General features: G+C 37.7%; 1 protein-coding gene and 1 non-coding gene across 2 annotated transcripts; both read right to left on the bottom strand.

Annotated features, from left to right (window-relative positions):
• Positions 1-418: 418 nt before the first annotated feature.
• kri1 (KRI1 homolog) lies at positions 419-20,013 on the bottom strand. The gene is made up of 18 exons (XM_088343329.1): positions 19,824-20,013; positions 19,615-19,691; positions 17,858-17,960; positions 17,676-17,775; positions 17,012-17,069; positions 16,899-16,948; positions 16,662-16,773; positions 14,923-15,000; positions 12,519-12,631; positions 10,189-10,417; positions 9,226-9,396; positions 6,383-6,458; positions 5,971-6,077; positions 3,873-4,020; positions 3,656-3,786; positions 1,396-1,460; positions 1,220-1,315; positions 419-1,136 (listed from the first exon to the last, which is right to left on the bottom strand). The coding sequence occupies exons 1-18, from the start codon at positions 19,906-19,908 to the stop codon at positions 641-643; spliced, it is 2,295 nt and encodes a 764-aa protein (XP_088199455.1). The 5' UTR covers positions 19,909-20,013; the 3' UTR covers positions 419-640.
• Positions 1,537-1,634, bottom strand: LOC148375009 (Z30 small nucleolar RNA). Its single transcript, XR_015849099.1, has one exon. It is a non-coding gene; the product is annotated as a Z30 small nucleolar RNA (small nucleolar RNA).
• Positions 20,014-27,533: the final 7,520 nt, after the last annotated feature.

The raw sequence follows: 27,533 nt of genomic DNA, 5'->3' as shown, positions 1-27,533 counted from the left end.
TTTGTAAATTGTAACTCTGGAGATATAACTTAACATAGAAGTATTTTCTTGCTCTTTTCAAACTTACTCCTACACCTGTTTTGAGTCAAATATGTGCACAAATCCTGTGCTGATTCTGTGATGACAAAGGCTGAAAAAGGGGTCCATGGAAAACGGGGCAAGGTGCGTCTTTTTATGTGAAGCAACTTAAGTGTAAAGTATTGTTAAGAACAAACAGATGACAACCAATGTTTACAAAACTGGTTGTTCATGTTTTGTTCTCGGGAACTCCCCTCAAAAAAAAAGAGAAACACAGTTTTAAACTAACTCTGGTCATTAGTAACAGAAACATTAAATGCCTGTACTGAACAAAAGAAAGAAATTAATCTCCCAGTTTAAAGGTTGCTAGAAATAAAAATTGGAATAAAATACACAAAAATTGTGGCAGTGAATGTTTACCTTTTTATTAAAAATCGTGCGGCTACAGCTCCGCAACAACCAGTTGCCTCCAAATCAAACTCCAGATCATTTGTTGAGATTATGATATTTTAAACACATAAGAACAGAATTTGAAAATTGTATTCAATAACACATCGCTCATTTAATGGTTAAAATGTGTTTTTTGCACGCTAACACATTTGGACCATGTCTGCTATTCCTCTTAATTAGTGATTTTTTTGTTTTTTTTCTTCAGCTTCTCTTCCTTCTCTCGATCTTTCCGTCTTTGCCTTCCAAGTTGTCTGAAGTAAAGTCTCTTAGGATTGAAACCGTACGCTTTCAGTCTGTGTCTACTAAATTCCTGCCCTCCAATTGTAACCCCTGTTGACGCTTGTTTTCTGTGTCGACCTAATTGTTTGTGCTTCATTTTGGCACATTTGGTCTTGGTCTTGGCCTTGTCTTTCACCTGAGCTTCCTCGTTCGTAGAAACTTGCAGAGGTTTCTCTTCTATTTTGATCTTTTTCTTAAGGAACTCCTCGTCCGGCTCCTCATCGTCAGATCCAATTTGCTGCAGAGCTCGGGCAGTCTCGTCCGACGTGTCCATCATAGAAGCCACGCCACTGTCCTCGGCTTCTCTTGCGTGGCTTTGAGCGTTTTTCACCCGATCGCGTCGCTTCTTTCCCATAATGGCTTTCGTAGGGCCCTCCTCATTATTCTCTCTGGTGATTCAAAGGAGAAGGGGGTTGAACAAATGATCATCCTTAGTAAAAAGGGTACAAAAAGAGCAATGTGATCAACTTACTCAGAATACACCGAAGTCAGGATCTCTTTTTTCTTCTTCTGATTCTGAGATTTTAATTTGAAGTTCTTCAAATCATTCTTCTCTTCATGGTCCGACCTGGGGGCGAGGGGAGAAAATGATCATCATACATTAATCACTACAGTCCCAAACGCGAGGCCATTGTGATCAGACAGTACCTGAACATGCAGGTCTTCTTCAGAGAGCACCATCGATTAAGCTCCCTATCATCAGCACTCAAGATCTGTAAATATTACAAGGTTCAATTATAAAGTGAAATTAGAAATTGTGAGTGTTGACAAAGTTACGCATGCTACTGTCTGCTCAGAGAGAAGATTAATGGTTACAGTCATTTCCTGGTCAGAGCTCTCCCCAAAAGGAGACAATACCAGGTCATTTAGTTGGCTCATCACCGCAGTTCATCACAATAATCTACAGTGGCACTATTTTATATGAGAACTTCCAAACACGAGAATTTCGGTATTTAGAGTTCGATTTGCAAGAAAAATCTGGCTCCGCATACGACGGAAAATCTGGGTCATGAGCATTCCCAGAGTCTACCATTGAAGACAGCTTCTGCTCGTGACTGCTCACCGCCAGCATTGGCTCATTCCAGTTATTGCGTTAGGTCTGGTCTTTAGGGTTCACGTGGATGCTTTTGGGAGAATGGGAACGGAGCATTTAGTTTTTAATTATTCGGCCCGTTACACTCGCAAGTCGAGGTAAGAGCACAATCATGGAAAGAATTAAGCTCATATGAAGAGGTACCACTGTACAGTAAGTTTTTTATTAAAGTAAAAGCGATGCCAAACAAGAAAGTCGGCATTCTTGGCTAGGCTCACACTGCCGAGCTTAATGCGCAATTCCAATTTTTCTGGATTAAATACGAAGTTTTTGTGAGATCATTCACAGTTCCAACAAAATGCGACGTTATCGCCTGTGTGATCGTCACATAGGTGTCCCGGATGCTCAGAGGACACGTGACGTCACACGAAATGCGCTCGTGTTTGCGGAAGTACTCAAGGATTTTAACGGTGGAGCATTGTCCCCCCAAATATTAATTAAATCAAAAACCAAGCTTCCCCCCATTGAATGGTCTCCGTGTGGTGTGAGTGAATGTAAATATTGTTATCTACCACTAAAGAAGGGGTCGTCAACCTCTTTCAAGGTGAGAGTCACTTTTTGTTACTAATTAGCGCAAAAGGCACCCTGTTTGATATACATTTCTAAAATAGCAACTTAGCTAGATGGCTTGCTAAATAGCGTAAAGGTAGCTATATAGATAGCTAGAAAGGTAAACAGATAATAAACTAAAAGGGAGGTAGATATCTAGCTAAAAGAGTAATAAGCCATCTCAATTTCCAGATAAAACACTAAAAACAAAGCTTGATAACAAGCAAAAAAGGTCAAATGTTAGCTGGATAGGATGCTAAAAAATGTAAAAGGCTAGGTAGATAGCTAACAAAGTAGGAAGATAGCTAGCTACCAAGCAAAAATGGCAGCCAGATAGCTAGCTAAAAAAATACAACTTTTTTCTCATTTGCTCTATAAAACCTACAAATTGGATTTCAGTCTGTTGTATTTTCTGTAAAACAAAATCAATAAAAAGATGAATAAATAAATGTGATTAATACAGAAATAAATTGCTTAGAAAAGTAATTGCTTAAAAATATTTATCAATACTTGATTAAATATTTTGTTCATGGAGCCCATAAACTGACATTTTTTCCCTGGAGTTTCTAAAATATTTTATGTTATTACTATGTCGTTAGAATGTTATTACCAGGTCATCGAAAATAGGGTTTAGTGAAAACAGTCAACCAATAAAAATATAGCCTTTATTCTCATATCAGCATACTATGAAAATCACAATGACCCAGCACTGGTGAGCTATTTGCAAAACAGGTCAGCGGGCATCTCGGCTGTCCTTTGGGGGGCACCATGTTGGAGACCCCTGCACTAAAGGATACTATCGCTTTATCAATGAGCACCACTGTTAACAGCAGTGATGTCAAGCAACCCTCAAGTAGTAAATCCAGTTGTACGCAATGCGATCTTGGCTTATCCGCGAGTTACAAAATAAACAACTGTTCATCTTCCTAGAATGTTTGAATTCATAACACTCCGTGGTTTTGTCCTCCGCGGTTGTTGATCTGTCGGCTCCTTCACGCTCGGTTGAAGGCAGAATAGTGACAACTGCCACCTTTCTATAACATGAACGCGTCTCGAATGGTCACACAGAAGTCGGAACAGATCAGATATGTATCTGATATAGGACCCATAGGAAAGCGGCCTAGGCCTGGTTTAAAAAAAAAAAACAGATATGAGCTGTTCTTTAACAGAGCAGATTCAGGTCGCGTTTGTGCAAAAAAAATCTGATTTTCCTGCGGTGTGAACCTAGCCTTATCAACTTAACTGGAGAAATGTTTGTGAGCGTACCTCATCTGTGGACAGACCGAAGTCATTGGGCAGAACCTGCCGGTAGCGAAACCTGCAAGGGAGGTCGTCAATAATGTCTTCGTAGTCCAGTTTATAGTATTCATCCAGGTACTGCTCGAAGCTCTTTTGCTCTGCAATTACAAAAATCCAGTCAGGAAAAAAATGCAGCGTCGGAAATGAGCAGATGGCATGCAGCGCTCAAAAGGTTGACGCCTACTAGGATCAAACACCGGCTTGCTTTTCGTGATCACTTCTGCAAAGTGAGACTTCTTTTTCTTCTTGCCCATTTGAGGCAAGTCAGCCTTCTTCATTTTCTTTTTCTTTTTCGAAGGGATGTGCTGACTGGGGTCGTAGTCCGCATCCATCTGTTTCAACAAGAAAAGCATTCACAATTTTTTAATGTGCAAATACTAGAGAATTGGATTGCTTAGCTGAGGTCTAGCAATGCAGTCACTATAAACAGTGGACCTTAGGAGTCAAACGTTTTGGCAACTTGCAAAGTGAGGCCTTACTGGACTTCAGTAGTTCCCATAGAATTTTCAAAGACCCCAGTGGGTAGACAGTCTAAGGCTAGGGTCTCAACCAGTGGCTAATCGTGGACATTGGGGCCCCTACCTTAATATGAGAGTTTAAAAGGGCAGTGGGATTAGTTAGCACCTTCTAGTGGTAGATAAAAGAACGCATTTAAAAAAAAAAAAAAAAAAAAAAAACAATATTGATTTAGAAAGAAATCACAAACTGACATAGAAAGGTGCATTTTTTTAAAAAAAAGATACTTGTTTATCGAGAAATTTGCATTTATTTTACATAACAGGTTCTCATTGTCAGCCATCTTTCTGCTACGGCTGTTTTTTTTTTTGGTTCGAACAATTTTATTGACACTATGAACAGCATATAAACAATGTAAGGTTCGAACAATATTTCTCGACAATTTTAACAGCAATTAAGCATATTCACAATTTCGTTATATCTGACAATATGACATTTTAACAATTTTTTTCCCGACATTTTTAACAGCAATTAAACACACCATTACATTATATGATATCCCAACAATATGAGTTTTTGGTACCCAAAGACCTCAAAAAGGCTGGGCAAAAAAACCGGGATGTAAAATGGTAAACTTCGGTCACTTTTGAGTCTCCAACGTTTGTAATCTTTCTTGCACTACACAACAAAGCGACATCAGGTCAAATAATACGCATCATCCCTTTAATGTAAGTAAAGCCCATGCAAATTAAGTATTAATTAATACAAGATTTACATTATCGTTTCACATTAATTCTAAATGTATTTTTTTAAACCTCAATTTGTGTAGCAAATTTCATAAAATATATTTGAGAACAGTGGAATTTTTGTATCGAACTGTTTCTTTTGGAAATCCCGATTTTGTCCAGTTTCACCTGGACCCCAGCTCCAGAGGCCCCCAAGTGAACTGAGTTTGGTCTCTGGGGGTTTTGGCCGAGGGGAAAAACAAAGAAAATACTGAATATTAAAAAAGAAACGAGTTAACGCAAAAGCAGCCATATTTGGATATAATTTAGTCATATTGATGGCTCCAAGGTACAGTGCATTGTCTTTTAGTGTCAGTCCCTTAAAGCTGGGGAACTTTCTAAAAGCTAATCTTCTTTAGACACTCGTGTTATTATCTTTTTTGTGCAACACATTTTCATTTGTATTTTTTGCATATTTTTCAGAGGTTCGATGTCTAAATTGGTTCAATTTGAATTGCGAATAGTTTTCCTTTGCGTTATATAGTTTATATCACTAGTTATTTTTAAGTTATTTTAAGTTTTTTTTTTTTTTTACTTTAAATCTGTCCAATGTGTAAAAACCTAAAATTGATTTGTTTTTTGTACATCTGAAAATATTTCAATATATATGATTTTTGATTGGCTGGTATCTTATAAATTACTTTTAATTTGTTATGTGTAAAAAAAAATAATAGTTGATACTTATATTTCCTACTGCCTTTGTTGTTGCACTGATGAAGACCTCGGTGCGCACATTAGTAAGGGAGACGGGCTGATTGTCAGATACATAGCACAAATTCATACCATGGTGTCTGCAATCATTTATTTTTCCGCAAAAACATGCATACAACCAATCAACAAATATCGATAGGTTGTAAAGAACAAAAAACATCTTTAATATAATGAGATATTTTATTTCATTTTGATTAACTTCAAATTTACATATAAATTCAAAAATATTAGTATGTATTTTTGACAATAAAAGTTTATGAAACTCTGGCGAGAGCAATTAGACACTTGCGGCAGGCAAGAAACTTTATATGTAGGAAACACTGGACTTACATTGAAATCGTGGTCATCGCAGTGTGGCTCAGAGGCGTCATAGCCCCCCTCTCCTTCAAATGACTCTTCTTCATTTTCTCCTGTCCACGTGTCCCAGTTCCAATGCTCTGTTTCACACATAGTCCCGTCAAAGTTATTATACATTTATAAAGCCATTCAAGCAATTATTAATGTTCCATCTCATCACCACTTTGAGTAATAATAACTCTTTTCTTCAAATTCAATTCCAGGATACAAACTGAGAATCATAGTTGCACATTTCCACGAGAACCGACATCATCTTAATTGCCGAATTGACTCTTAGAGATGTTAGAAACGGCAAATTGAAACGACTCAATGATCAAACAGATTCTCGACTTGGCACTTTTAAAGGTAGACTACTCTGATTAAGTGACAAAATCGAAGACTTTACCATCAAAGATATCGTCGTCCTCAAACTGAGGCTTCTCGCCTTCTTGCTCTTCATAGTAATTATCTCCAAAGAATTTCTGCAAAGACAAATACAGCGTTGGGAAATCCAACCGAGATCTTAACATGGGCTGCATGTGCGTTTTAATGAGTTAGCGCAAAACGATGACTACATAGTTGCATCTTATTAAGTTGAGTCTAACTAGATCAGCGCTCTTTAAATAGTGGGGCGTGCCCCTATTGGCAAGGCTCCGTCAAAGTCCGACCTAAATTAGTGAGCAGTGGCGCTCTTAGTGGCAGAGTTTGCACTCGGTGGCGAAGAATTTGTTTGCAATGAGCATGGCACAGTGTGATGTGTAACAGACCCTCAAATTTACACTATGAAAAATATAAGATATTTAACAAGGATAAGAAGAGCGGTGGAGAGGAACAGACATAAGGAGATAATTGAGGTCTTTTTCAGGAAGCTAAGTCAACGTTTTAATTTATCATTTTTATTTCAGTATTACAGATTACGTTCAGATTTTTTTGCTTCTTATCCCCAATTTTTTTTTTACCCGTAATTATTTGCGATTGGGATATTATACACATTAACAGTATGACTTTGGAGATCTTGATTTGTGTTAGACATCGTGAGCGGGGGGTTCATGTCGGCAAAGATTCTTATGTTGATGTAAAAATGCGATCCAAAATAAACGGCTTGATTTCATACTGTACAATGAAAGTCAAGGAAATATGACAAAGTGCGACTATGGACGAGGAACAGACTGGTGTGCTTACTGTGCCTAAAAATCTTGGCAGCGGAGAGCATGGATCCACATAAATTAAGCTGTCACATAAGGATATCATACCCCAATCACGCTGATAAGCAGCTTTTAAGAGGTTTTGTTTTTTCATTTTTAACGTACGGAACAAATGCATAGATTTGACATGGACGAAGGTGACGTGTCATCACAAATATCATGCAATCATTGCTTTCCCCCCACTAATATTATGCAATCATTTAAAAAACAAGATTGATCGACCAGCTGCACTGAGGGGCTTTAAATCGCATTCTCCGCCTAAGGACTGACTCACCGACAAATGTATTGACTATGCCGTTTTGAAATTTTATGGTAGACTTGTTTTTTTTCCAAGATTTGGGCCCCACCAATGGCAACCCCAAACCTACGCCTGTGCCTAATATTGCAAACAATAATCCCGCACCCCGCTTCAGTAGAAAAGCGAGGGTTGTTGGCATCATTAAATGGAGAAGGAGCGGAGATTTGCTTTGTACTGCAATGGCTGGTTCATCAGTGAAGAAAGGCATTGCAGAAGATGGGTACACTCCTCGATCAACTTAATGACGAAAAGCTCAGCCAGTTTGACCATCCCCTATCATTTGAACAACATTTAGTTGGGACAAAAACACATGACAAACTGCATATCAAAAAAAAAAAAAATACATAACAAAATACAGGATAAAATACATGACAAAAAAATTATAGAAATACAGTGAAGAATATTTAGGATTTGAACACCTGAGAAAATGAATGAATATTGGGTACAGTAGCCTTTGTTTGCTATTACAGAGGCCAAACGTTTCCTGTAGTCTTTCACCAGGTTTGCACACAATGCAGGAGGGATCTTGGCACTCTCCTCCGCACAGATCTTCACTAGATCAGTAAGGTTTCTGGACTGTTGCTGAAAAACACGTAGTTTGAGCTTCCTCCAAAGGTTTTCATTTGGCTTCAGGTCTGGAGACTGGCTGGGCCATGCTAGAACCTTGATTATACTTCTTACGGAGCCACTTCTTGGTTTTCCTGGCTGTGTGGTTCGGGGCGTTTTTGTGTCACGATGCTCTGACTGAGGGAAGGAGGTTGTTCCCCAAAATCTCACAATACACGTCCCCAGTCATCCTCTCTTTAATGCAGTGCACTCGTCCTGTCCCAAGTGCAGAAAACCACCCCCCAGAGCATGATGCTACCACCTCAATGCTTCAGAGTAGGAATGGTGTTCTTCGGATTGTACTCTTCATTCTTTTTCCTCCAAAAACGCTTAGTGGAATTAGGACCAAAAAGTTCTATTTTGGTCTCCAGCTCTTTAAAGGTCATTGACAAACTCTTGCCGTGTAGTTCCGGGCTGATTCCTCACCTTTCTTAGAATCATTGAGACCAGATTGACCGTCCTGTTTAGCTTCTTCCATTTTCACCAAGCTGCTAGGCAATTGCTCCTTAGCCCTTTCCAGCCAAGTGGTGTTGTACAATTTGGTCTCTGGTGTTTTTGGACAGCTCTTTGGTCTTCGCCATGTTACAAGTTAAAATCTTATATATGATACACAGGTGTCAAATATTTATTTGCACCTGGATCACACAAATAGTTAAAAAAAATCATGCATCGTGAGTTCTGGATTTTTCTTTTTAGTTGATCTCTCTCTAAGTGGACATGCACCTACAATGAAAATTTCAGAACCCTCCATGATTTGTAAGTGGGCGCAAAATAGCAGGGTGTTCAAATACTTATTTTCTTCACTGTAAATCACAAAATAGATAAATATATGAATGAATTGCATTTATGTCATATTTTAGGTATTACATGATTCATCTATGTATTTATTTCACCTATATGCTAAATAAATGTAGGTATTTTTTTTCTACATTTTTTTCTATATATGGCAGGATTGGTCCTCCATAGGAACCAACAAGAGGCCATTATCCCTTGTGGTACAACACTTTTGATGGGTCAGAATGAGGTCAAACACAGAACAGACATTCTTTAAAAAAAACTTCAGTGTTTGTGTCACTAAAATAGGAAACTGTCGATGTGAATTGAGACAATGTGCCTTCATGTGTGGTTGGGTGCAGTCACCTGCATGAGTTGGTCATGATGTTGTGGATCAAAGTCTCCTTCGAGATCAGCCTGACTAAAAGCCAGCTGCTCGTTGCCCGTCAGTGCCTGAAGAGTCTTCAGCTTCTCCATGATCTCGTTCCGCTTCAGGTTCTTCAGTTGTTTCAGCTGCTCCCGTTTTTGCTGTTTTTCCTATCAGAGTTGTAAAAGGAACGGACAATTAGATTTGCTAAATTGTGCGGTCAACAATTTGCCTCTGCTGAAAGTGTGTTTTATTGCATATCATTATCTTTTTAGTATTTAACTTTTTAAATAAATGGGAAAAAAAACAACCCAAGAAAACACAAAATGCATCATTTATTTTGCATGTGTGTATGTATATTATTATATAGAATTTAGACATGATGCATGCTAACACTAAGGATCCTTCTGCATCGACCAGCTGGATCAGATCGAGAGTTGGAGAGGAGGACTTGCTACCCCGAAAATTCCCTCGTCACTAACGTGGACTTTTTCACAATTCCAGTTATTGTTTATTTTTATTTTGTGTTGTCTTCGGTGCCAACTTTTACAATAAATGGAGTTTGACGTGGTTATTTAGCAGTTGTCAACTTGTTACCTTTTTGCAGAATTTGTAATAATATTCAAGTACTTTTAATAACTGTGCTTAAAACAGGCTGATCTTTCATATTCACGCACTCTTATTTTTTTTTTTTAATCTTTTCCTATGTTGATTCTTAACTCGCTGAAATAAATACTGGCAGAGAAAAAAGGCCCACCAAACCCTTCAGATTAGTTTTTCGACCTGCCTTAATTAAGGTTGAAACAAAATTAAAAGAAACTACACCTAAGCTTGGAGTTAATCCATATTTTTAAGTACAATTCAAAAAAGAATTCAGGGTCCTTCTTTTGTTTTGGCATGGAGAGTGACCGGTTTTAAATTGAGAAAATGAGTGGCTTCTGTGTAAATCATCTTGTACTTACTATTTGTTTTCTTTCTTTCACTTCCTGCCTTTTGCGCTTTCTGCTGTCATCATTGGTGCGCACTGAAGTGGCAATTTTGCGAGGATAAGCCTTGATTAGATGAGAGTCGGGCTCCTCGAACCTGAAGTTGTATGTTCTCTCAAAGATCTGCTGCTTCTCCAAGAAAACCTTGCCTTCCTCTTCGGAATCATCCACGTCTTCTTGGACCACCTCCTCGTACGTTGGGATCCTAAAAAAACAGTTGGCGTGTGCTATATAATTCAAACACAATTTCAGTTTATAGTTCCTAAAACATCCAGCAAGGTATGGAGGACAGAACGACCTTTCCAAATAAAAAAGTGTATAATTTAGACTACAAAGGGCACAACATTATATGGCGCACCCCCAAAAGAGTCTTTTGTGATACATCAACTTCACACAATGTTGATGGCACACCACTTTCCCCACCCTAAGGTGCCGGATAGTGGATCAGAATTTCCTCAAAGCTGTTCGGAAGTCTCCTTCCATGGTCTCGCAAAACTCCTCCAATGCCCGCGTTTTTGCCTCAGCGACTCCCAAAGCCGCATTCTGCTTGGCCAGTCAATACCTGCCAGCTGTTTCCAGTTAGTAAATGTTGAATGTAATATAAGACATAAGAAAGTACTGTATGTATAAAAAGCAGAAAATTAAGCCAAATTTGGGCTCATTTTAATTATATTGATTGCCCTGAAGCAGTGCATTCAATCTTGCAATATTAGAGAATGATGATCTTTTGCTTTTGGTTCTATTTCAATTTATATTTGGTGCATGTTTTTCAGAGACTCCGTGTCTAAATTGGTTAAAATAGAATTCATATCACTAAAGAGTTAATATTTTTAATTTGTATTTTAATGTTTAACATTTTAAAGGATTTTGTGTTGTGTGTCTTTAAATATGTTCAATATGTAAAAGCAAAAATTGTTTTGGATTTTACAAAACGTATTTGTAGATCTGTGAATATTCTAATTGATATTTAATGTGTTTTCAGGGATCACCTGCAAAGAAAATGAAATTACTAATTATAAAAAAATTGGTGCAACATGTTTTATCATTATTGATCAATTATCATAATTATTATTATTTTTAAATCTAGAGGCTGTTTGGGAGCCAAAAGAGCCAGCTCTTCTCAGTAAGCCGAGACAGAGGGACGGTTTTCTAAAATATGACCAGTAGGTGGAGGTGACGCTTCACATGACAATGCCATTATCACAAGCCACCAGAACAGGCGAGTCGGACTAATTTTTACGCACTTTTTAAAAAACATTACTTAATTTATTTTGTAGTCTTTAGAATCAGACTGCTAAGACACATGGCAGTGGCACCAATTTCAAGCATTACAATCACTTAACCCAAAATTCAAGAATTTTCCTGACTTTGAAAAAACTTTTTAGAGGATTTCAAGAACCTGAGGGAACCCGGTGCCTTAGTGACTCCCGAGGAGCTTTGTCAAAGAGGTCAGAAATGGAAAAGGATGAGGGGAAGAAAACAGTTTTCAAAATTTGTTTTTTAAGATGAAACAAACACGACACAAAACATTAGTGGACATTTTCCGATGCGGTAAGAATGTTTCCAATAAACATTCACGATTATGTAATGAACGTTTGAGAATCCCCATTTTCTCCAGACATGTTTTCGTTATTGTTTAGTCTGTTGTGTCCCTTTCAACATTCAGTGATGACGATCCATGCTCCAACATATCTGGTACTGTGACTAAAACTAGTGTGATAATTAGATAAGACTTAAAACATCATCGGTCATCCCTTGTGGTCTAGAGGATAAACTCCAGTGCTCTTTACGCCGTGATCTGGGTTTAATTACTGTAGCATATATTATAGTTTCATTGTAAACAACCACCCATGCCCTGCCTGCCTGGTGGATAGGATTCGGTGCCATTACCATTGTTATCCAGTTCGGTCCGCGTTGCCACCATTGTCATGCATATGGGCTTCGGGATAATTGCAAAAGTATTGTCTTGATTATATAGCACACATTCAAATTTCTGTCCAATTTGGGTTTTTGGGGTGTGCCGTATAGTCCAGAAAATACAGTACATTCATTAAAAAAAAAATACAAGTGTGAGAGAAATTAAATACATATCAGCAGAAATAACAGCTAGATAGTTTGATATAGAGATCACATGCAAGCTAGATGGCTAGAAATGGAGATTGAAATAAAACATGAAAAGTTCTAAAAGAAAAGAGTCCAAATAAAAAATAATCATTATTGAATTTTTTAATGTTAAAAAAAATATCTCATCTGAAAAAAAAATGCACTTAAGTATGAATTTGTGATTTCCCATAAAATCAGACTACCTGTCATTGTCATCGTCATCATCATCTTTGTAGCCTTTGTTCAGGACATAGTCTCGGAGGAACCGTTCTTTCGCATCCAGTTCCGGGTCATTCCAGTAGTCTCGTAGGTATTTCTGTCACAACATTTTCAATCCATTTTATTTTACCCTCAAACTGGTTAGAATTAAAATTGTTTTTATTGTCATTAATATCGTTATGAAACATTGTATGCAACGAGATTAGACATGTAACACCAGGGTGTAATATAAAGACTTTTAAGAGAAAAAAGATAGAGATTATCAGGATGAATAGGCATATATATATATATATATATATATATATATATACTGGACTGTCTCAGAAAATTAGAATATTGTGATAAAGTTCTTTATTTTCTGTAATGCAATTAAAAAAACAAAAATGTCATACATTCTGGATTCATTACACATCAACTGAACTATTTCAAGCCTTTTATTATTTTAATATTGCTGATTTTGGCTTACAGCTGAAAAAAACTCAAAAATCCTATCTCAAAATATTAGAATACTTCCTCAGACCAAGTAAAAAAATAATTTTATAACAGCAAAACTAAATCAAACATTTGAAAATGTCCATTGATGCACTCAGTACTTGGTCGGGAATCCTTTTGCACGGATTACTGCATCAATCCGGCGTGGCATGGAGGCAATCAGCCTGTGGCATTGCTGAGGTGTTATTGATGCCCAGGATGCTTCGACAGCGGCCTTCAGCTCATTTGCATTTGTAGGTCTGGTGTCTTTCATCTTCTTCTTAACTATACCCCACAAATTCTCGATGGGGTTCAGGTCAGGGGAATTAGCAGGCCAATCAAGGACAGTGATGCCATGGTCAGTGCACCAGTTACTGGTGGTTTTGGCACTGTGGGCAGGTGCCAGATCATGCTGGAAAATGAAATACTCATCTCCATAGAGCTTTTCAGCAGATGGAAGCATGTAGTGCTCTAAAATCTCTTGGTACACAGTTGCATTTACTCTGGACTCGATGAAACACAGTGGACCAACACCAGCAGCTGACATGGCTCCCCAAACCATTGCTGACTGTGGGATCTTCACACTGGATTTCAAGCAACTTGGATTTTGCTCTTCTCCAGCCTTTCTCCAGACTCTGGCGCCTTGACTTCCAAATGAAATGCAAAACTTGCTTTCGTCTGAAAAGAGGACTTTGGACCACTCTGCAACTGTCCAGTGCTTCTTCTCCATAGCCCAAGTCAGACGCTTCTTCCGTTGTCTTGAGTTCAGAAGTGGCTTGACCATGGGAATACGGCTATTGTAGCCCATTTCCCGGACACGTCTGTGAACTGTGGCTTTTGATACCTGGACTCCAGCTTCAGCCCACTGTCTTTGAAGCTCCCTCAAATTCTGGAAGCGGCTCTTCTTCACAATTTTGTTAAGGCTGCGGTCATCTCTCTTGGTTGTGCAGCGTTTCCGGCCACATTTTTCCCTTCCAACAGACTTTTTGTGGATATGCTTTGAAACTGCACTCTGTGAACAGCCTGCTCTTTGAGAAAATTCTTTTTGTGTCTTACCCTCCTGATGGAGGGTATCAATGATGGTCCTCTGGACAGCAGTCAGATCAGCAGTGATTTAGTTTACTGAACCAAGCTGAGTGTTTTTAAGGCTCAGGAAACCCTCGCAAGGTGTTTCGAGTTAATTAGATGATTCAGGTGATTAGTTGAATAGCCTACTTGTATACTTTTTCATGATATTCTAATATTTTGAGATAGGATTTTTGAGTTTTCTTAAGCTGTAAGCCAAATTCAGCAATATTAAAATAATAAAAGGCTTGAAATAGTTCAGTTGATGTGTAATGAATCCAGAATGTATGACATTTTTGTTTTTTTAATTGCATTACAGAAAATAAAGAACTTTATCACAATATTCTAATTTTCTGAGACAGTCCAGTATATATATATATTACATATAAAACACAAGAGTGTTTGGAAAATCTGGCATAGTGCAATTATAACAATAGTGCAATGAAAATAAGTGCTATAACATTTAGCAGTAGCAACTCAAACAACAATATAACTCGCATATATTCATTTTTATCAGTACCTTAATGCATATTTTTTCCAGACTTTTAAGATTTTACAGACCAGGGGTGGACCAAAATGAAATTTTGGACCGAAAACATGAAACAACTGGAACAACGTATTAAACTCCCCCCGAGTGAAAGCCAGCTTTGAAATACTAAGACGTGACGTCATCCCATAATAATTTACATAATAGTTTGCATTGTTTTACAGAGCATCTTTTTCATACTCGAATGACCACTGAGACTTAATAAATGTCTTTATATCAAAGCGATGTTGTCCTCTATAATGCACAATACATGGTCAGTATATCAGTAATGTTCGTAAAAAAAGCAAAAAAATCAATTTACTCACCATGTCCTTTACTTCCTCAGGTGCATCCAAATCTGCCTGTCCTTTGAGCCACTCCATGTAGTCTGCCTCGTCTTTGTCCTATAAACACATCAACAGGTTGAGATGTTTTGGAGTTTTTTTTTCCTTCTTCTTTTAAAGATTATTAAATGAATGATGACAGCTCTGCTGACTGGATGCATCCGTGGACCATTTTACCAACCTGTGGTGAACATTTTGAACAGCACATCAAGTCAAAATAGCCATTTGGTGTCAAGGGTATTTGCCTTCCTGTTTATAAGATAACTCATTCATTCATTTACCAACTGCTTCTACTCAAGAGGTTGTGGGGGTGCTGGAGCCCATCTCAGTTGACTTTGGGTATTGGGCTGGGAACACCATGGAGTAGTTGCCAACCATAAGAGCACAGAGAGAAACAGCCAATTATGTACTGATTCATTCCTAGGGTCAATTTTAACTTCCAATCCACCAGCCAGGCATTTTTGGGGGGACATTTCCTGTATTTTATTATGTGTTTTATGTATCTCAGTGGAACTGTTAAAATCTAGGCTTAAAACACACTTCTATTCTATAGTATATGAATAACCTATATTTTATGTTGACAATAGCTGTGTAGTATTTTTTATTGCAACATCCATTGCAGCCTGGTCATCCTGGAAGGGGGATTACCTCATGTGCGGTCCCTTCTCAAGGTTTCTTCATTATCCTCATGTTGAGGTTTTTGAGTTTTTCCTTGCCCTCATGTAGGTTTTAGATCAGGGGATGGTGTAATAATAGTCTGTGGTTTGCAATAATCTGTGGTCTGTGCAGCCCTTTGAGACTATGTGATTAAGGGCTATACAAATAATCATGACTTGACTATCTTTTCAATGTATGTAAATCTGCTTTCATCTTTTTATTCAAGCATTAGGTTTATGCTTGTGCTGTTTTATTAACTAGAGAGGGGCGAGTACCGATATCAAGCAGCGGTGCGAAAACGAGTCTCTAAAAACCCCTTCTCATTAAAAGAAAATATATATTGATTTGAGTAATAAGCTTAACTACATGATCTAGATAGCTAGATAGATACTTTATTCATCCCCGAAGGGAAATTTACGTTTCTTTATAATTTATATAGTATATGTATATAATTTATAAATTAAACATGCATTTTGAAGAATATTTGTAGAAGAAGACATGTGTATTTATATAATTTCCCGACATCTTTCTGGTAGAAATACCCGAAAAAAGAAAAAAATAGCTTGTAAAAAGGCTAAGCAAAAAAAAAAAAAAAAAAAAATAGGAAAAGAAAGTTTGTATTCTTACTTGTTCTTTAGGCACTCGTTGTTGGTTGCACAACACAACAGAACAATATCTATAATACACACCATTCCTTCAAAATATATATGCTCACAACGGTACGCAATACCAGTATCATCGGCCTTCTTGCGGCCACTTCACAGACATTTATTCGTATAGCCCTTAATCGCAAAATGTCTCAAAGGACTGCACGGGTTACAATTACACAATCACCTCGTCTTTTTCCAATGAGAAGGAAATGCAAGTACATAAAGTATATCCGACTGCATCATTTTATTTATTCTGGTGGTACTTGGAAAGCTTTTTTCTTTATTAATTTCAAGAACAACTATTGCAGGAGTATGTTTTGTATATATATTTTAGTTACAAAGTTAAAAATTGTGTCTGGGGATATAGGGCAACTTTTTTTTATGTTTTTCTCGTGACACATTCTCCATGCTTACCTTTTCTTCCTGCGTTTTCAGCCTCCGAGTCAACAGCTGGAGATCTCCTTCCGCACTGCCGTTAGTAATGTCGTCATCATCACCATCGCTGTCTTGGACGAATTTTCGAAAACTGGGAAAAAAAAAAAAAGTTTGGATAAACGTTCATGGCAACTGTTGCATCCTACTTTCAGTGGTATTTACATGTGGCCTAGGCTTGGTCTGATTATTTCGAAAAATTTATAAATAAATTGATACCTTTCTTTCAGCTGCTCCTGCTCCTGAATGTAGCTGGGGGAAGAAGCCCTCTGAGAAACAAGAACAATTATTAGAATTGCTTTGCAGCAGTCAAAAGTCATGACAAAACCTACTTGACGTCTTTTGGCTGCCTCTTCATCATCACTATCACTATCCTCGTCCTCATATTTCCTTAACAATGAAATACATTTGTTAATCAAAAAAAGGTACATAAAAAAGGGGAAACCACATGCAACACTCATGAGCAACTCCTATCATTATAAACTTCTTAAAACGCATAGCTTATTGACAAATACAATACATTAACAATACAGTACATTTAGGGGCCACTGTGTAATATTTGACCACTGGATGCACTGTATTGTGTTTCGCAACCAAAAACGAGTACTACAAAGCTCAAGACTAGAAACCACGGAGACTCAAAGTGACAAAAACGCCCTATTTCTAATATTTTTTTGGATTAGCCTTTATTTGTTTTTGGGGGTACCCTTGGCAGAAAGGTGGCGGAGAATTATGTCAGCTCCCACTAGGTGAGGCTCATCTTATGTGAAGAAAATACAACTTTTTTGACCTATGAGTTTTAAAATAAAATGCACAATTGTATGATGGTTCATTTATCTAGATTATTAATCATATCACGATTGTTTTTTATAGTACTGTGAGGCGTTAAATAAAACCAGATTCCTTTAACGATAAATATTTTACTTTGTTTACAAAGAAAGAAAGACAATAACTATATAGCTGGAATGCAATGGTAGAGTTCATCACGTAACATACCCTTCTTTCTCCAGTATCACTTTCCGTTCATAGTCTTTCAAGTACATGGGCTTGGCTTTTGACTTTGAAGTTGACGGTTTCTCATCGCTGTCAGGATTTTCTGAAAAAGTATGAATCATTCAGTCAGAGTAAAGGCAATTGTCAAAACAATGTATGCAACAATTGAAAATTCAATTCATCACCTTCTGAGTAGAATTTTGCATCTTTTTCATATATCTTGGGGTCTTTTTTCTTCAAAAGTGACAACGTCCTGTAAAAGTCTTTTTCCACGTCTGGATCCAAATCCTGAATTGCCATGACACAAAATTTAAAAATTGATGCGAATTTCCACAAACCTACATCAATCAACTATATTATTAGTATACACAGTTAGTATGCAACACCTCCTCACAAATATTTAACAATTGTTTCTTTACAGAACAGACACTCATCATCTCAGGGGAATCCATAAGTTCAAGGTCCAATATTCTTGCACAACATTGAAAACTCAGTCAAGTAAAGCCGTTGTGCCACTCGAAAGGGTATTTGTTTAAAGAACAATTTATATGACGACTTTAAAAATGTGACTAATTTACGTCAATTAAAAAAAAAATCATATACAAGTTTTAGATAAATACACTAATACAGATTTGTATATAGTTTCTTCACCGCGACCCTACTGAGGATAAGCGGTGCAGATAATGGATGAATAGATATAATTTCTTTTGGTATTATTATGTTATAGGAGTCACTCGTGATGGTGAAGGAAATTTCAATGACTCTTTAACGGGACCAGACAGAGTATTCGGACTTTAAAAAAATAGAGCTGGAGGGAAGCAAAGCAGATAAGGACATTTATTACAAAGTTTCAAAATAATGATAAAATCAAGAGTGCACTCTGGACCAATTAATGGAGACGCATTCTCCCACTAAAAGGCCTGCAAGAATGTTTCATCCCCTCTCCTATGGTGAGAAAGTTGTACATGCACACTAAGAAATCATACATCACATTCCAAAGCAAAAAACACGCACCACATGCACAAGATTAATGCAGGACATTGCTGAGTCTTCAAGGGTATATGATAAAGCCATTGCTTGAAAGTACACTGATCATCAAGTAAATACTTCACTAATATATGAGGATAAATATGATGTGCATTTACAACAACTAAAATGAATAATGTGATTATCAAAGAAATGATGTGATGATTCAATAACATACATTGACCAGCTGGCAGAGATGGGAAGCTGCGTCCTTTGCCATCATGGAATTTCTGGACTAGTTTACAGGCTGGGGGCGTCGTTGCTGTCATAGACTTTCCAGACAAATTTCAACATGTTACCTAGATTTCTCTTTTAGTGATGTTTACTATTGTTTGTGTACTGTAACTCAATGCTAAATCTATTCCACCCTGATTATCCTGGAAGGGGGATTACCACTTGTGAGGCTCCTTCTCAAGGTTTCTTTTTTCCTCACGCTGAGGTTTTGAGTTTTCCCTTGCCCGAATGTTGGTTTAAGATCAGGTAATGGTGTAATTGTAAGCCTGGGCAGTCCTTTGAGACATTTTTTGTGATTAAGGGCTTTATAAATAAATGTGACTTGACTTAATATACCTGGATAACTAGTGATAGTGACAACATTCTCAGTGACCCATTTCCCTAATCTAACACTCGATATATTGTTTTAAAAGTAATAAATGTCATTTATTCGTATTCTAATTTGTCTTTGCGGGGGTATGGTGTCTACTGTTTTGATACGTAATAGGTATTCCCTGCAGGGGGAAAGTGGAATAAGGGTAGGCACTTAAAAGCTTCGGCTTTAGCCTACTCCCTTTGTATGAGTTGCGAGGCTGTTTAGCGTTATTTTGCACTTAATCAATTAATGTTTGGCGATTTTTAGGGCTCTGCCCAAATCAGAAGGCACAAATAAACACATCTGAAGAGGGAACGCGATACTAACCACTTCGCTGTCGTCTGAACTGGACTCGGACGAATCTGTTTCATCGTACACTGCTCGGTCTCCAAATCGATCCTTTACTGCTCGGAAACACACAAAATACAAATGAAAAATCGTAAAGCTTCGAGAAATTTGAGGGTGGTAAGCTTCTTTCCACGTTAGCACATGGCACTGATGCTTTAGCCAGCGTTAGCTAACATTAACACACTTACACTTCTGCAGTTCTTCCTTCTGCCGGTACTTGTCATACCGCTTTGCGAAATCTTTGTTTATCCTGAAACCTTCTTCGTCAGACATAGTCGTGTTTTTCTTTAGAATGTGATGATAATCCAGAAGCTAGCCAAACTAGCATCACATTGGGCAAGTGCGTAGGGCACGCGGTTTCCGGTGAAGGGGTCGCAGTTGACCTGTAGGGGGCGCACAAAGATCTTAAATCACATTTTGTACGTTCCCTATGTCAACCTTGGTCGGAGCGCCAGATCCAGAATAGTTCTCAAGTGGGCCGGATCAGTAAACTATGTCAGCGCCAAATATTTACCTTTAAATCCTACCCAACAAATTATAATCACGGATAAAGAGGGATCTTTTCAAAGCACAACATTTTTTTTTACAAACAATGGAAAAAATGGATTTACAATATGTTTATTTTAACAGTTGAGTAAATACATCTTTACATCTAAACCAACTCGCTATGAAGCACAAACATAAACAAACTTAAGTAGCTGTGATTAAAAATATGCTTGGCTCAATTGTCACTCTGCTTTGAAATTCAATAAAAGATAAGGAACGCGACACCTGAATAATATGCATTCTGTATTGTTTCACAGAGGAAATAACAACAAAGCGTAGGTTAGGTCTTAGCATTGGTGGAGACATAAGCACATTTTTAAAATGATCTGATTTGTGGTGGCATTAGCTCAGGAGGTAGAGCGCTCGTCTTGGGATCAAGAGATCGTAGGTTTAATTCCTGGCTCCTCGGTGTTATATGTCGAAGTATCCTTGGGCAAGACACTGAATCCCTAATGCCCTCAATAAGCAGGTCGGTGCCTTGCATGGCTGCATGGCCGCTATTGGTGTGTGAGTGTGAATGGGTACATGTGAAGCACATTGTAAAGCGCTTTGGGAGGTCTTCATTGACTTGAAAAGCGCTATATAAATGCAGACCATTTACCATTTATTATTATTATTATCATCATCATCATATTAATTATAATGATCGCCTCCACATAATAAAAGAAAAATAAATTAAGGGGTTAAATAAATCTGCAATATGTCATGAGTGGGAAAGGTGAGAGGAGAGAGAGTGGGAAAGGTGAGATGGCACAACATTCATTTGGACAGGTAACTTAAAATTAGTTTTACCTGGTTATATCAGTATTATTTTCCCCCCATTTTATTAACACTCCACTTATTGAAACATGAATATTTTGTTTGTTTGTTTGTTTGTACATGATTCAATTGTTTGTTTGTTTGTACATGATTCAAATTGAATCTTTTCTTCCGGCGCCGTCACGAATGGCAGCCACTCCAGCAGCTCCCGTGTTATTTACGATTGTTCTCGATTGTTCTCAGCTCAGGGATGCTGCTGGAAATGTGAATTTCCCTTCGGGGATGAACAAAGTATCTATCTATCTATCTATCTATCTATCTATCTATCTATCTATCTATCTATCTATTACAATTTTGGTTCTAAATTAGATAGACATTGGTATTTATGGTTAGAGTAATACAAACAAACAAAAAAGACAAGTAAATCATTTCAAACTTTATTTAATTGAAAATACAACAAAGACTTGAAAGTCCATGTTCACATCTACATTTTATGCCTGTTTGGCCATGTGGATTTACTCGAGTGAATCTGTAAGGGGTTAGCATATGGAATGAATTACTTTTATCTGTTCATGCTAGTGACAGGCATAACAATGAAATTCTCTACACTATAGTGCAAATGCTACAACAATAATGATAATATCCAAGAGATGTCATTACAAGTTTTGGGTGGTGACTGTGTAACTGTTTAAACACTTTTGACCAATGTTGGGCGATAACAAAGAACACATAGGTTTTAATAAATCAAATCAAGTCATGTTTATTTGTGGAGTCCTTAGTCACAATAAGTGTCAAGGGGCCGCACAGACCACAGATGATTGCAAACCACAGACAATTATTACACCAACCTCTGATCTAAAACCTACATGAGGGCAAGGAAAAACTTAAAAACCTCAATATGAGGAAAATAAAGAAACCTTTCGAAGGGACCGCACATGAGGTTATCCCCCTTCCAGGATGACCAGGGAGCAATGAATGTTGCAATCACAAATAATACACAGATATTGTCAACAGGAAATATAGGTCATTCGTAAGATACAGAATAGAAGTGTGTTTTAAGCCTGGATGTATAGAATTCCATGGAGGTGGCAGATTGAATCTCAGGGGGCAGAGCATTCCACAACACTGGGGCCCGAACAGAGAACGCTCTCGAACCTGTGGATCTCTTCTCGGCTCTTGGGATCACTCGTAGACTAGCATTTTCAGAGCGAAGGCTCCGGACTGGAACATAGGGGAAAATTAAATCTGAAAGATATGAGGGAGTAAGTCCATGGATGATTTTGTATACTACCCACAGAACCTTTAAAATCACATCTTAAGGTAACAGAGAGCCAAAGCAGGTTAGCTAAAATCTAGGTAATGAGATCAAACTTTCTTGTCCTAGTTAAAAGCATCACTGCAGCATTTTGTACCAGCTGCAGGCTCTTAACGCTGGACTTTGGAGACCGGAGAGTAGTGCATTACAGTAATCGGGACGGGAGGCAACAAATGCACAAATTATAATCTCTGCATCAGACTGGGACAGCATAGGGCAAATTTTAGCAATGTTGCGAAGACGGAAAAAAGCTGTTCTGGTAATATTCATAACGTGTGTTTGGAAGGACAGATTGAGGTCAAATCTGACACCTACATTTTTGACTGAATCACTCTATATTAAATATATTCAATTTGTCAATATTCAGAGCAGTTTTTTTTAGCAGTCCAGTAATTAATTTGTGTGTGTGTTTTTTGTTTTGATTTGTTCTTAGTGTGATTAGCTATGTAGGCAAGGCCAAGTGACGTATGTAAACATAGCGTGGTGACGTCACATTGCAAGACAAATACAAGCAAACACCGGAGCTGATGTCGATAAGTATAATTAAAATTTCAATTGTCTATTGTGATTGATAACAACACAGTTAAACATTATTTACAACCAAATTTGACGGTGTATTCCAAGACAAACACGCAATAAAAGACCGAAAGAGTAAAACAAGATAAAAAAGAATGCTTACGATGAATAGGCATACATTTAAAAGGCAGTGTCTGGAGACTGGCCAAGGATGTAAGCGCATCAAAACAATAATGCAATAAAAAATAGTCAAATTACATCAGCGGCATTATATTAGTTAATAGCTCACTATATACGTTTTCACGATATTCTAATATTTTGAGATAGAACATTTGAGTGTGTGCTGTAATCTGCAACTTGAAAACAATAAAAAACAAAGCTTGTAATATTTAAGTTGGTTGATGATTAAATCTAGAATGTATGACTTTAATAAAATTGCTTTACAGAAAATAAAGAACTTGATCACAATTTTCTAAGACAGTCGTGTTTATAGTACTCAGGTTGACCCATAAAAGATGAATAAGGTTATTAAATACCGTAAATGGATGAATATTAAATATGTGGATTAACAGAAACAAGGAAGAAAATGCTCAGGCTATTCTGTAAAAATCAATAAAAAACATCTATGAATTTAGAAATACAAGACAAGACAGCTTTGACCTATTCAGGATAAATAATGTGCACGAAATATTTACTCTCAACAAATGAGTTTCAGGGAACGGCCTGTGATGGATCAAAGTCTAAACCCATCCAATAAACAATGGAACTTAGAGAACAACTTCTGTTTCTAATCAAGCACGGAAGCAGAAACGCAGAATTGAAATTACGCATGCTTGAACTAGCACATGTCAAGGCCCATCTTAATTTTGCATATGACCATGGGAGAAAGTTTTGAAGTCAGATGAGACCAAAATAAAACTTTCATGAACTTTTTGGTCACAATTCCATTAAGCGTGTTCGAAGAAAGAAGAGTACAATCCGAAGAACACCATCCTTACTGTGAAGCATGGGGTTGGTAGCATCATGCTTTGGGGGTGTTTTTCTGCACATGGGACAGGATGAGTGCACCTCATTAAAGAGAGGATGACTGGGGGCGAGTATTGTGAGATTTTGGGGAACAACCTCCTTCCCTCAGTCAGAGCATTGAAGATGAATCGTGGCTGGGTCTTCCAACACGACAACGACCCGAAGCACACAGCCAGGAAAACTAAGGAGTGGCTCTGTAAGAAGCATATAAAGGTTCTGGCATGGCCCAGCCAGTCTCCAGACTTGAACCCAATCAAAAACCTTTAGAGGGAGCTCAAACTTCGTGTTTTTTAGCGACCGCCAAGAAACCTGACTGATCTGAAGAATATCTGTGTGGAGGAGTGGGCCAAGATCCCTCCTGCAGTGTGTGCAAACCTGGTGAAAGACTACATGAAACGTTAGACCTCCTGTTATAGCAAACAAAGACTACTGTACCAAATATTAACACTAAAATTCTCAGGTGTTCAAATACTTATTTGCAAAACTTTCTCCCATGGTCATATGCTAAATTAAGACGGGCCTTGACATGTGCTGGTTCAAGCAGGAGAACCTTTCATGCCATGCGTGATTTCAAATTATGGCGTCTTAGTGTATTACCTACAGTAACCTTGGAAAGGGTGGTGCCAGCTCTCTAGAGGTCATTGACCAACTCCTGTTGTGTAGTTCGGGCTGATTACTCACTTTTCTTAGAATCATTGAGACCCCACGTGGTGATATCTTGCCTGGGGCTCCATTCCGATTGAGATTGACCGTCATCTTTAGCTTCTTTCATTTTCTAATGGTTGCTCCAACAGTGGACCCTTTTTCACCAAGCTGCTTGGCAATTGCTCTGTAGCCTTTTCCAGCCTAGTGGAAGTGTACAATTTTGTCTCTGGTGTCTTTGGACAGCTCTTTGGTCTTCGCCATGTTACAAGTAAACGCATTACTGATTGTATGGGATGGATAGGTGTCTTTATGCAGCTAATGACCTCCAGCAGGTGCATCTGATTCAGGATGATACATGAAGTGCAGGTGGACTTCTAATGCGCGGACAAGCAGGTCTTTCAGGGTCAGAATTCTAGATAACACACGGGGTTCAAATACTTACCTGCAGCTGTATCACGCAAATAAATTGTTAAAAAAATCATGCATTGTAATGTCTGATTTTTTGTTTTTAGTCCGTTTCTCTCACAGTGGACATGCAACATGCACGTATGATGGAAATTTCAGACCCCCAATGATCTCTAAGTGGGAGAAATAGCAAAATAGCAGGGTGTTCAAATACTTACTTTCTTCATTGTACATCATATGTCGCTGATTTTTGTCTTTTCTTTCATATTATTCAACAGTTTCCTTAATATCTGAAGCTAATCCTATGCCTCCATACACCATACCTTTGAGAGCCATTTGAAATTAAAGGCTGCATTTTGGTCCTGTGGGCATGTTGCTGATATTGGCATAACATCAGATTGGTGCCAATTGATGCAATATGCGGAGACTTTGAAGAAGGTGGTAATAATTTTAAGCAGAGCTGGTACAGAACTTGCTGGTTGTCAGAACACATTTTTGACGTCTGTAGTCATTGATTGTAGAGCGGTTGAGTGAAGGAAAAAGGAGAAAATGTGATGAATCGTCAACTAAATTAAACTTTACTTACTTCTTTAACTTTCGGCACACTTTACTCATTGCCAGCCTGCTTAAAAGCAAAACGAGGGGTTGACAACCAAAGCTGTCGATGGCAGCAATTTCAGAACTGACTTTCAACATATTTAGTCGTCATTGGTAGTGTAAGGGTCTACTAGGAAATAAATGTAATAAACTGAATTTTATGAACTTATTGAAATGTACCACCAAAGTGTTTATCCAACCTACTTGAATGGAAAAGGAAGGGTTGACGTCCAAACCCATCATTGGCAATAAATTTAACTGACACTGTCACACTGTCCAATTAGTGTGATTTTGTTTGAAAAACATCTGATCTCTTACGTCTCTGCTAAGAAAAACAAATACCTTTTAGATTGAGGGTCTGTTTTTGTTCCCATGTGGTCAACCTGCTTAAATTTCAAAACAATCTGTACATGTGCCTTTAACCTGCTTCCACAGTGACCTTGTTGTTGCCTGTAAAAGCGTCATAATGACCTTAACTTTACACCTCATTTACATAGGTTATCAGCCTCGCTACTGTTCATACTGGCCTTGAACTTTGCACATGGCAACAGTCGAGGTGAGCCGCTGAGCTGTGTGCTACACTTCTCATTGCAATGCTTTGGTAGCTGATGATTACCATAGGAGCAAAATAAACAACAACAATCAAAGCGTGAGAGATGTCACGCTACTGGCTGAGTTGTGATCTAATGCACTGAGAACCAAATAACCCAGCATTTAATACAAGCTGCTTGGAAAGCTGCCGTGCATGCCGACCTGATCATTTAATAATGATGAAAAAACTTTTGTTTTCATTTCATATAAACGTGACCTTGCTGCGTGGGATGGTTTTAGAGAAGCCTGAAAAAGCTTTGTGATTCGCCTTCCAGCGTGACATCCGGAGGTTCTTGGAAAAGTTTTACATTTTCCAAGAAGCTCTGGAAACCCTCTCACCAAAAAAGAGGGCCCTAAACCAACCCTAGACCAAAAAACCGTGTCACGTTTTGAGCAGTGCCTGCGTCACACAGCTGTTTAATGGTGAAATAAGCTGCTGCACATATAGCGCAGTAAATCAAAATGGTCAGACGCATATTTCAGAGCTTGGGGTCCATGTGGCGCGCCATATAAAATGAAAGAGACCTAAAAAAGAAAGACAATGAACATATAAACCTAACCAATGTGCATTCCAAATGTGATATTGGTGTTGTGAAATGTTTGCAAAAACAGACCCCAGTCAATCCTCAACACATGTTGACATTTGAGGCATTTTTTCCCCTTCTGTTTAAAATAATTAAGGCAGAAAAAACATTGAAATTGAGGATGTTCTTTTTAGTGGTCCCCACTGATTAAAATTTTCAAATCCAAACATTAACTTTGAAAATACTTTAATTGATGCAAATTGGTGAATGATAATGATACTTCATTCAATTACATTATTACAAACATCTCCTTGATATAATCAAAATATGCGTGTTTCTGAATATTGAGCCAATTTTTACTCAAGAAACTGCTTTAACTACTACAGTAATTATTGTTTGGTTGATATATTTATTTTGTTTTTAATATTGGATACCTGCAAAAGAGATTGCATAGACTATTATTGCACACTCTTGTTCGTTGTTTTGGCTATCATCATCACTACCGGCTAATCTAGCTGCTGTTCTTTGATCACCACACACTTTAGGGCAGATCTGCTCATGGGAGATCTTTTACAACAGATTGGAAAATCTTATCTGTAGTTTAAACTCTCTCCTGTTCTCCTTGCAATTTCAAAATCCTTTGATGTCCTCTCTTTTTTACATTTTGAGTGTCTATTAAACTATAAATTTAACACAAATACAAATTACTTTTCTTGATGTAAATTGTTGAATGATAATTACGTTTACATAATAATTACAAAAATCTTCTAAATAATATCAAATTGTGCATTTTTGTGACTAATGTGCATGTTGTTAATTTGGTTATCTTCATTAGGTTTATTAACTGCTCTAGCTAATAATTGCTAGCGTGTCTCCCCAATAGAAACTGTTATTTTACCTAGTTTCCCAAATAGAGCAATTAATCATAGTACTTCATAGCTGTTACCTAGAAAAAGGCTACTTCAGAAAGCATC

This window comes from Urocampus carinirostris, chromosome 1, assembly GCF_059441175.1.
Source record: "Urocampus carinirostris isolate Australia breed hairy pipefish chromosome 1, RoL_Ucar_1.0, whole genome shotgun sequence".
In the NCBI taxonomy this organism is placed as follows: Eukaryota; Metazoa; Chordata; class Actinopteri; order Syngnathiformes; family Syngnathidae; genus Urocampus; species Urocampus carinirostris.
The sequence above is the reverse complement of the archived record's forward strand: the minus strand, read 5'-3'. Positions and strand labels throughout refer to the sequence as shown.

Excerpts from the sequence above, each read along its gene's own strand:
- kri1 (XM_088343329.1), bottom strand. The coding sequence starts at position 19,908 with ATGTCTGACGAAGAAGGTTTCAGGATAAACAAAGATTTCGCAAAGCGG. Across the intron at positions 16,774-16,898 it reads CAGGAGCAGCTGAAAGAAAG|TTTTCGAAAATTCGTCCAAG; the intron begins GTATCAATTTAT and ends TTTTTTTCCCAG. Across the intron at positions 3,787-3,872 it reads CAAGCCGGTGTTTGATCCTA|AGCAAAAGAGCTTCGAGCAG; the intron begins GTAGGCGTCAAC and ends TTGTAATTGCAG.